Source organism: Mus musculus, chromosome 11 (assembly GCF_000001635.26).
Source record: "Mus musculus strain C57BL/6J chromosome 11, GRCm38.p6 C57BL/6J".
NCBI classification, from domain to species: Eukaryota; Metazoa; Chordata; class Mammalia; order Rodentia; family Muridae; genus Mus; species Mus musculus.
The window spans coordinates 35,978,444-35,989,498 of record NC_000077.6 but is presented as its reverse complement, the minus strand read 5'-3'; the positions used below and the strand labels follow the sequence as shown (position 1 = coordinate 35,989,498).

General features: G+C 49.8%; 1 protein-coding gene across 1 annotated transcript in view; it reads left to right on the top strand.

The window, feature by feature from the left end:
- The first annotated feature begins 8,971 nt into the window (after positions 1–8,971).
- The window catches only part of Wwc1 (WW, C2 and coiled-coil domain containing 1), a 142,129-nt gene continuing 140,045 nt past the window's right edge, over positions 8,972–11,055 (top strand). Inside the window, exon 1 of the mRNA NM_170779.2 lies at positions 8,972–9,528. Within this exon, the coding sequence (NP_740749.1) occupies positions 9,410–9,528 (119 nt within the window). The 5' untranslated portion in view covers positions 8,972–9,409. The remainder of the gene's footprint in view (positions 9,529–11,055) is intronic.

Genomic DNA, 11,055 nt, shown 5'->3' with positions numbered 1-11,055 from the left:
AATAAAAAAGTGTTATACTCACACACACACACACACACACACACACACTCACACACACACACACACATATATACATGAGTGTGTGTGTGTGTGTGTGTATCTATATATATCTTACACTTTTGGGTTTTGTTGTTGTTTGTTTATTTGTTTGTCTGTCTGTTTTTGAAACAGAGTTTCTCTGTGTAGCCCTGGCTGTCCTGGAACTTGCTTTGTAGACCAGGTTGGCCTTAAGCTCAGAGATCTACCTGTCTCTGCCTTCTGAGTTCTGGAATTAAAGGTGTGTGCGGCCACCATTCCTCTTTAAAAAAATTTTTTTTAAAATAAAAGATGGGGTTTACTGAAGGATAAAGATTTGTGAGAACATAGTTGATCACTGCATCATTAAAATGGTCAGATTAAGGAGTTTGTGTTAGGAACTGGGTCACAGAGGAGGACTGGATGCAGGGAAGCCAGCAAGGCAGGACTTGGATGCTTCCGGCCTCCATGACTGTATGGAACCTGAGCTGCTAAGCTGAGAGAGCAGAGAAGAGGAGAGTGAATTCTAATTCAGATGCACTGAGCTTTGTTGGTTCCCAGTAAGTAGTGGCTTTCGGCTTCCAAGAAAGTGGGAGGTGATGTGTCCTCTATACCTCTCACTACTTAAAGAAAAACTTTGGACATCACATGTAAAACAAACAGGAGAAGAATCTAGAAGGTGCTGAGAAGACCTCTCAATCTGAGAAGTGACACTGTGGCTACTTCCCCCAGTTTTTCTTTTACACACCCTAGGCTGGGCACTGGAAAAAGCCAACCTGCAACCCCAGTGGTGCTCTTCAAGGTGCCAACAAAAGCCTCTGCTCTCTAGTCCAGGAACAGGAGACAGGACAGAAAAAGAATTAACTTGAAAACAGAACCATGGAAATTACCTAATATGAACAACAGACAGAGACTGAGTGTAATGATGCATGCTTAGAACCCCAACATTTGGAAGGAGAAGGATTGAAAGTTCAAGGACAGCCAGTGCCACATAGTAAGACTTCGAGGAAGAGAGGAAGGGAGGGAAGCCCTGGTTCTGTCCTATAAAAAAATAGAGTGTAGGGACTGTAAAAAGTTTTAAATAATGGTTTAAATGGGAAGCATAAAATTTGCAGCTTTAGGAAGCTAAGTGAATTACAAACAAGAGGACTAGAAAGAAATCTACACCAAGGCATATGGCCAGATTTTCAAATATTAAAAGTCAGAATAAACAAAGGTCACAAGACTTCGAGGTTATATCAGATCTTTGAGGTCACAGCAGCTGACCTAAGGCGGGGAACAGACTCTGATTGTCAGAGTGAGGGTAGAGATGACTGTACAGGGAGCCATGAACTTGGAATCACAGCCTTGAGCAATGTGAGAACACCCAGTAATGGTTTCCAGAGTGGTGCACACAGGGCACTTTTGACACGATGGTCACACGATATCTTTGGCTCCTTGGCACTTCTGCTCCCTTAGTCTGGAGCAGAGGCTTTTCTCAATCTCTGGGTGGTGACCACTTTGGGTGGCTAAACAACCCTCTTGCAGGAGTTGCTTAAGGCCATTAGAAAGCACAGATATTTGCTTTATGGTCTCTCACAGCAGCAAAATTACAGTTATGAAGTAGCAATGGAAATAAGTCTATACTTGGGGTCACCACACACGAGGAGCTGTATTAAAGGGCCATAGCTTTAGGAAGGCCGAAGGACACTGTTCTAGATGTATGCTCTTGGGTTTTCACCTTGCTGGTCTCTGCTTCAATGTCACCTCTTTATCACGTCCTCCACCTCTTGTCCATCTAACGTCCATTCCCAGCCATTCCCCACCCTGTACAAGCCTTCAGAACCCTCTGCTTCTTTCATAACAATTTATAGCTGCTTATCGACTTTATTACGTGTCTTACCCCCATTAAGCTGTGAACTCCACAAGGCCAGTCTAGAAACCAGTCACATGTCACAACATCTTGTCTGGTGCACAGGAAGCAAAGCGAAAAGATCATAAAGTCATAGAGCCGAAGAAGCCCAGAGACCTAACGTGTTCAACTGCTTCTTGTTGGTGTGATAAAATACCTGAGAAAGGATTTATTCTGGTTCATGGGCTCAGAACGTTCAGTGCATGGGCAGTGGCTCCATTGCTCTTAGGTCTGTGCTGAGGCATAGGAAAGGGAAGGAAGGAAGGAAGGAAGGAAGGAAGGAAGGAAGGAAGGAAGGAAGGAAGGAAGGAAGACAAGATATACCCTTTGAAGCCCCACTCCTGCCGTGACCCACTTTCTCTAACTAAGTCCTTTTAGAACGAACCCATTAACAAATGAGCACATTGATGAATTTACCACCTACTTGCCTTCGGCAGCATCCCCAGGTCTAGACCAAGCCTTTGGGGTGGGGTGGGGGTGCCTTATTTATTTACCCTTGAGACACCCTGCCTATGTGACCCTGGCTGACCTGGAACTCACTATGTAGATCAGACTTCCCTTCCACCAGCTCCTGCCTGCTAAATGCTTGGATTAAAGGGGTGTGCCATCACACCTGGCTGGAACACTTTATAGCTAAACCATAATATCTGCCCTTAAAAGAACTTCATGTCTCAGGGCTGAGCCAAGCTCTTTGTTCTAGTTTCATTACCGTTGCTATGACAAAACATCCTGATGAAAATAACTTTAAGGGGGAAAGACGTTATTTTTCTGCTTTTAAGTCCAAATGACAGTCCATCACTGTGGGGAAGCCAAAGCAGGAACTTGAAACAACCAATCAGTCAAGAGCCGAGGGAAACCGAAGCATTCCTATTTGTTAGTGCTGAGCTCGCTCCCTAATCTTACCTACTTCAAGACTCAGCCCCAGGAAACTGTACAGGCCAGGACAGGCAGGTTCTGCTACTTCCGCTAAGACGATCAAGACCGCCCTTCAAAGACAATCCCACAGGCCAACCTAATCTAGACCATTCCTTGTAAAGACTCCCTTGCCAGGTGGTTCTAGATTCTATGAACAATTAATGGCCCACGGTTTTATTAATCTCAGCACCTGGGAGGCAGGGGATATAGCACAATGAGTTCTAGGACAGTCAGAGACTGTCTCAAAAAACCCAGTGAGTTGGCACAGAGTCGCACATCACACACCCACCAAGATGAAGGAAACTTTCAAATAGGGTTTGTTGTTTGTTTCTTGCCTGCTCCACCCAGCCACCTAGTGGAGGCAGGTTATCTGGCTTTAAACCACGCCCCTACATCCTTCTTGCTGCATGATTTGTAACATTCACGTGCTTGGCTCAACTGCACCGGCTACATTTCTAAGGATTCAGGGTCAGAACCTGCAAGGTGTACAGGTAAAGAGCAGCCCACTCCCAGCATCTCTAGCGGTTGGGCTAGAGTTTAATTTAAGCTTCTGGGTACCATGGCGATGGAGTGCTATAAATACCCTGGGGACTCACAGCCAGCCCTCTAGTTATTGCGCTCACGCGCCACCCCCATTTCCCACCAGGGCTCCGCTCGAGCTTCTGGGGTAGCAGTGGAAGAGAGCACGCCTGCGCTCTGTGCGCCAGTTCCCGCCCTCTGCTCTCAGGCTTGCTTTCTCCTTGCGCACCACCCACCCCCTTGAAACCGCGATTTCATCTCCGCCTCCCACAGTGCATAATTCATTTCCTCCCCGGTGAAAGACATAACAACTCCCAGGCCCCAGAGGACTCTTTGAGGAGACAGTTGGAAATAGGATGGATGCAACCTGTCCTGCCAGCTCCAGGATAGCCACTGCTGTGGGAGAAACCCAGTCCTGTTAATGACAAAAAGCAGGAAGAACGGGGAGCTGGAAGGGAGGCAGGCACCTTGGAGAGAAAAATCCGCTTCTCCACTTATTAAATCCTCTCTCTCTCTCTCTCTCTCTCTCTCTCTCTCTCTCTCTCTCTCTCTCTCTCTCTCTCTCTCTCTCTCTCTCTCTCTCTCTCTCCTCCCTCCTTCTCTTCTTCACCCCTCCCCCCTCTTTCTCTGCTTCTTCTATGCCTAAAGTGGGTCTTGATGACAGCTCTGGTGGTGGAGGAGGTATGTGAAACCTCAGCTTGGAATTCAGATCTCTCAGCTTTCTGAGGCTCTGCAATGGTCCGGGCTTCACCTGCCCTCCCAAATATCCAGGGTTTTCTCCCGTTTTACTCTGAACAGACACACAACCAAATAAAAGCAAGAGTTCAAGGATGGTCTATACTAGAAAGACTACCCCATTTCTTCCAATCAGACTGTGACCCTGACATTTCTCATTTCTAGATCTCTGGCTCTGTTGGGAACCCACGAGTGAGAACCCACTGGAGAGGTGGGGGATGGAGCTCAGTTGAGAGAACATTTTGCAGGAAGCCCTAGGAGGAGGTGGTAGTAATGAGGGGCACAGCTAGGTGTGGTGATACATGCCTGTAATCCTAGCATTCAGGAGGTGGAGACAGGGGGATCAGGTGAAGACCCTTCTGTTCAGGGTCTTCCTCACAAAGTGAGTTTGAAGCCAGCCTGGGCTACATGAGAGCTCGTCTTTAAAAAAAACAAAACAAGCAAAACCAAAAACAAAACAAAACCTCACTGGAAGCCGACTCTTGGAACCTGGGCCCTGTTAGTAGAGTTAGTCGTTTGGCTTTCCAAGACTCAGTTCTGTTCTGTGGAATGGAATCAGTAAGAACAAGGGCTAGCCTCATTGGGCACAGCTTGTTTTGCAGCACTGTATTAAGCATTGAGGACCCAGAGGTAAATTAGAAATGTCTTCTGAGCCAGGCTTGGTGGCACACGCCTTTAATCCCAGCACTTGGGAGGCAGAGGCAGGCAGATCTCTGAGTTCGAGGCCAGCCTGGTCTACAGAGTGAGTTCCAGGACAGCCAGGGCTACACAGAGAAACCCTGCCTCAAAAAAAAAACAAAAAAACAAAAAAGAAATGTCTTCTGCCTAGACTCTCCTGTTGCCAAAGTTTGCTCTACCCAGACTTTCTCTCTGGCTTTGTTTTGTTTTTTTGAGACAGGTTTTCTCTGTGTAGCCCTGACTGTCCTGGAACTCACTTGTCTCTGCCTCCTAAGTGTTGGGGTTAAAGGTGTGCACCACCACTGCCCGGCCTGGCTTTGAATGTATTTTCTCAACCTTGAAACCACCAACTCCAGGGCACGGTTATGAACCTCAAGTAACACGTGACTGAACAGAGGGGATGTTATTGGCTCAGTCACCGAACATAACAGTGTGTGGTCTCCAGGACCCGTGGGTCGGACGGTATGAGGTAGGGAGGTATAGTCATGGAGTGGGAAGACAAAACCCAGGAGAGGTTCTCCAAGCCTCCAGTCCTTTAAAGCATGCAGATGCCAGCCAGAAACCACTTCTGAGATAGCCAGCTTTCTCTCCCTATCTTTCACTGTCTCTGTTTCTCCATCATTCCTCCTACTATTTACTTTATTGGTTTTATTGTGTGTCTATGCACATGTGATTGCTGGTACCTTCAGGCCAGAGGTGTAAGAGATACAGGCAGTTAGGAGCTGCCAGATGTGGGTGCTGGGAACAGAAACCATGTCCTCTTAGAAAGTAGTACATGCTCTTACCCAGTGAGCATCTCTCCAGCCTCCCTCTCTTTCTCTCCCTTCCCCCACCACACTCAGTTTCCCCTCCTCATTCCCCGTGAAATGCTGCCCCATCTCTTTACTTATTCATTTATTTACTTATTTATTATATATAAGTACACTGTAGCTGTCTTCAGACACTCCAGAAGAGAGCATCAGATTTTTTTATGGATGGTTGTGAACCACCATGTGGTTGCTGGGATTTGAACTCAGGACCTTTGGAAGAGCAGTCTGTGCTCTTAACCATTGAGCCATCTCACCAGCCTGCCCCATCTCTTAAGACATGTGCGGAACCTGGCCTTTCTTTTTTGCTGCAGTGAACACTGACTTTAAGATCATGATAACCTGCTGGCGAGATGGCTCAGTGGTTAAGAGTGGCGAATGCTCTTCCGAAGGTCCTGAGTTCAAATCCCAGCAACCACATGGTGGCTCCCAACCATCTGTAACAAAATCTGATGTCCTCTTCTGGAGTATCTGAGGACAGCTACAGTGTACTTACATATAATAAATAAATAAATCTTTAAAAAGGGGGGGGGCTGGTGAGATGGCTCAGTGGGTAAGAGTACCCGACTGCTCTTCCGAAGGTCCAGAGTTCAAATCCCAGCAACCACATGGTGGCTCACAACCATCTGTAAGGAGTGTCTGAAGACAGCTACAGTGTATTTACATATAATAAATAAATAAATCTTAAAAAAAAACAAATTAAAAAAAAAGATCATGACAACCTGTGGTGTTGTCTCCCATGAGCTGCCTAACAGTGAATGCAAATGCAGACTGGGTGTGGCTGGTAGTCTCTGCTCAGCCCCAAAGTTATCCATAGTTCCTAAAAGGAAGACCAGGAAGGCTGCCTGTCTCAGTTTGGATTCCTGTGGTTCAGTCACCTGCAGAATAACAACCAACTCAACCTATCATAAGGCTCAGCAGCTTTTACCTTTGGCGTGCTTGCCCTGGGCCTCTGAATGCCTAGAGATGATTCACCCGGCATTGCAGGGGGGCAGGCCACCATCTGTAGATTACATCACCCTGCTTGCAGCTTCTGGGAGATAACCTGGGATCCTAAGGCCTAAGCTTTAAGGAACCAATTGCTGTTCCAAGGCATGGTCTAAAGGTATAGAGGAACAAGCCACTGGAAAATGCCAAGCGGTGGGCATCTGGCATACAACACATTCATCCAGGAAGCTTGGAAAATAAGGCACACACACACACACACACACACACACACACCCTAGTTGGATGTGTCATAAGCAGACAAGCGTACTTTTCAGGAAGGAAAAGACATGGGTTGTCTGTGTTTTTTAGCAGAAAATAGTTCAGTTGAGCCACACTTTATAAAAGTGTGCTGGTCATCAGATCAGCCAGGGTGCTCCACGTGGACCCCTTGGTGATAGCTTAATCCCTTATTTTTCTCATTTCTTTCTTTCTTTTTTTTTTTTTTTTTTTTAATTTTTTGAGACAGGGTTTCTCTGTGTTCCCCTGGCTGTCCTGGAACTCACTCTGTAGACCAGGCTGGCTTCGAACTCAGAAATCCACCTGCCTCTGCCTCCCAAGTGCTGGGATTAAAGGCGTGCGCCATGATGCCCTGCTTCTCATTTCATTTTGCTCTTCCCAACCAGGTGGAGGGACTCTTCATTATCACATTTTTCTCAAGGGAGAGGCAGGAGGATGCTGAGCTCAAGGCCACCCTGGACTGCATAGCAAGAATCTAAAAAAACATTACAAACCCTCGATCTAAATACAATGAAGCATTAATGGTTGACCCTTCAACCATTGGTTTCACCGGTGCTAGGGTGCTTGTGTCTCTTCTTAGCTCCATCCCTGGCCATCTTGAAGTTCAGTGTCCTCATCTCCAGAACGAGGAGAAGTACAGTACCCTATCCAGGGCTTTGTCGTGAAGATTAGCTGAGATCATACTTGAAAACGCAAGCCTCGTATCAGATCAGCACGTGTTGGAAGTGATGGTTCGTTCACACTTGTGATCTCACACTTGGGAGGCAGAGGTAGGAAGGGGAGATAACCATAGTATAAGGCCAGGCAGAGCGAGGTCTCCCAGGCAAAAACTCAAAACAGATTGGCTGGTTTGGTTCAGTGAGGATGCATGCCTGGAGTTTGATCCTAACAGAACGGGGGAAGGAGGGCACTAGAAGTACTTATAATTGTGAAGGCTTTGCCCATCACAGGAAGTCTGGAGGGAGAACTCCCCAGCAGTTGGGTGGGTGGTGAGGACCTCCCTGAGATCTGAGATCCCTGGCTTCGAAGTATAATATTGATGGGATGGAGGAGGAGCTACACCCGTCCCCTATGTCCTCAGGGCATTTAGATTTGAGGAGCCCACCCTAAAACGCCTTGTGTATCAAACAGGGGATCCCCACACAGTACAGGGAGTTAACTGGTTACTCCCCACATTAAGGGATTGATTCAGACAAGGCGCTGGACTTCGTTCTTCCAGTCCAGTTTCCTGCCTCAGGCACAGTTACATTTGCACTGGGGGAAACACCAAACCTAAGAGGGAACTTTTTCCCCTTAATTCAATATTGCTAATGTCTCAAGACATTTACTTATTCTTGTTTCAGGGTTTGCCTTTTCTTTTCTCCTTTCTTTTCTCCTTCCTTCCTTCCTTCCTTCCTTCCTTCCTTCCTTCCTTCCTTCCTTCCTTCCTTCCTTCCTCCCTCTCTCTCTCTTTCTTTCTTTCTTTCTTTCTTTTCCTTCTCTCTCTTTCTCTCTCTCTCTCTCTCTCTCTCTCTCTCTCTCTCTCTCTCTCTCTCCCTCTCCCCCTCCCTTTCCTTCCTTCCTTATTTATTTATTTATTCCCCCCCCCCGTGTTTGCTAGTTTGACTCAGCCTGGAACTTTTGGATTTAAGTAATCCTTCTTCAGCCTCTTGAGTAGCCGAGAGACAGGTGCACTTCACTATGACTGGCAAAATATGTCCTTCCTTCTCCTCCCTTGCCACCCGCTGGAAGTCCTCTTAGGAAGCAGATCCATAGCATTCCTAATTTTAGGGACCCTAAGGAAAGCCAGCTACATTTGCAAATTACGGAGAGGAGGGTTGAAACAACACGGGGAGAACTGAATAGGAGGAAGACAGATGGTGTGAGTGCTGGGGGGGAAGGGACGAGAGATCCTGGAAAACTTATGTTCGCCGATTTGCAAGAATGTTTTCACTTAACCACTTCTTGCCTGACTCCTGGTTCTCAATCACAGAAAACAGGGTGTGTCAAGATTTGGGGCCACACGCGCCAAGAGCCCGGACACTCTGGCGTAGAGAGAGCCTAGCCTCCTGGGGCAGAACGGGGTGGTCGGCGATTGGGACTGTCCCACGAGGGGGCGCGTCTCGGGCTCTAGGACCCGCCCTCGCCGCGCTGGGCGCGGGGAGGAGACCCGGGAACCCTGGAGCCCGGCGCTCCGCCTCCCGTTTCCGGGGCAGCGCAGTTACCTGCACCGCCGGAGCCACACCTGGCGGAGGCAGAAGTCTCGGGGCGCGCGGCGGGGCTCCGGCAGAGGCTGCGGGCGGCGGCGGCGGCGGCGGCGGCGTGGAGCGCAGCGCGCAGCGGCAGGGGCAGGCAGGCGGCGGCTCGGGCCGCTCTCCTGGCTGGCTGGCCGCGGACTCGGGCCGGCTGGGCGCCGCGGCGGGCGCACATGGCAGCGTGAGAGGCGGGCGGCGTGGGGCTGGGGCCGCAGGGCCGCATGGACAGAGGCGCCACCCCGGCCGGCCCCCGTTAGGGCCCCCGATCCGTGGGCGCCACTCCCCGATCATGCTGCCTCGGCGGCCGCCTGGACCCAAAGCGGCCAGCCCGAGCCGCTGAGCCCCGTGGCGGCTGCGAGCTGCATGGGGGAGCGCGGGCCAGGCTCGGGAAGATGCCCCGGCCGGAGTTGCCCCTGCCGGAGGGCTGGGAGGAGGCGCGCGACTTCGACGGCAAGGTCTACTACATAGATCACAGGAACCGCACCACCAGCTGGATCGACCCGCGGGACAGGTAGGACCCGGAGTGCTCCGACCCGGACCCGGCACCGCGCCTGGGCCGCACCTGCCCTTAGTGTGCAGGGGGACTCTGCGTGTCTCTTAACAGGTCTTAGTTTGCCCCCTCTACATCCTCACCCCTCCTTGAGCTGTACAGGAGTACAAAGCTCTGAAGAGCTGCAGAGAGGGGCGGACGCCAAGCAGACTGCCGGCAGCCAGTCCCAGGTGGAGGACTTAGGCCCTTGTAGCACCTGCCCAGAGTTTTGACCTTAAGCTCTAGCAGGGTCCCCGGCTCATTTAGAAAGCGACGTCTGGCCAGGGTGAAGGCAAAGACCAAAACCAGATGAAGCGAATCTTCCCTGGGAACTCCCTTGGCTGAGGAGGGGTGATCTGGCATGGAGGGGTGGTAGGGAGCCCACGGGTCGCTGGGAAACTACTGGAGGAAGGACATTCTGGCGAAGAGAAAGCAGCTTTTTTGACAGGTGCTTCGTTGGCTGCCGAGAAAAGCTTTGGAGCAAGTCTGGGGAAGCCGGAGGTGGGAGGGGAGGGAGGGAGCGCGGGGGAGGGCAAAAGAGGGAGACTGGTTCTCCAGGAATCTCACAGCAAGTTGGAAGCTGTTAGGATGCAGATAGAGGTGAGAGGCCTCTGGCAAAGCCCTGCCTGCCCTAGCCTCCTCTCCTCCCTTCCTTCTGGGGCCAGAGGCTTCTCCACAATCCTGACCTTGGTGGGCACCTCGCTGGGTGTGCGTAGCATGAGCTTTTCCTGAGGCAGGTAGTCTTATCATCCCAGACTCCTTCCCACTTTCAGTTACTCACACCTGGCCCACATCTGCCCAGGAAGGAGGGGAGTCGTCCTTTGCCAAGAAGGAGTGTGGTCAAAGTATCCTAGGAATGTTAGATTTTCACTTGGTCTGTGACCTTGGGGGTTTGGTGCACGTAAAGCCACCCAGGATGAATTTTTTGAGCCTTTCATTTTATGGGGTTCAGATGAAGGGGATCTGAGACATCCAGAATGGGGTGTATAGCAAGATGAGGGTTAAAGAAAAACGTAGGAAGCAATGAGTTCACTTCCTCATGAGTTCGTTCGTTCATTCATTCATTCATTCATTCATCGTTTCTTGAGTTCCTACTCTGCTCAGCGCTAGTACTACAGAGTGTTAGACAGGCTGCTTTGATCTTTTGGCCTCAGTTTCCCCTTGTGTCTGATGAATGGTTTGCTTGGGAAGGAAGGAGTGATAGTGGAAACTCAGAAGCTAGACAGACAGGCCAGCCAGGGCTACACAGTGAGACCCAAAAGTTGGAAAGTTTTTAGAAAACGCAAGCCCAGTTCCTTCCCACATGCCTCACTCCACCTCTTCCCCCTCTCTTTCTCTGTGTGTGTTTAATAACGGTGTGTATGCCTGCTTGACAGTGTGTGTGCATATGGAGGTGGGTGGACAATTGTTACAGTCTAGTAGCTCCTTCCACTTCACAGCCTCCGTTTATCAAAGTCAGGGGTCAGGCTCAGGGGCAAACCGCTTAACCCACGAGCCATCTCACCAACT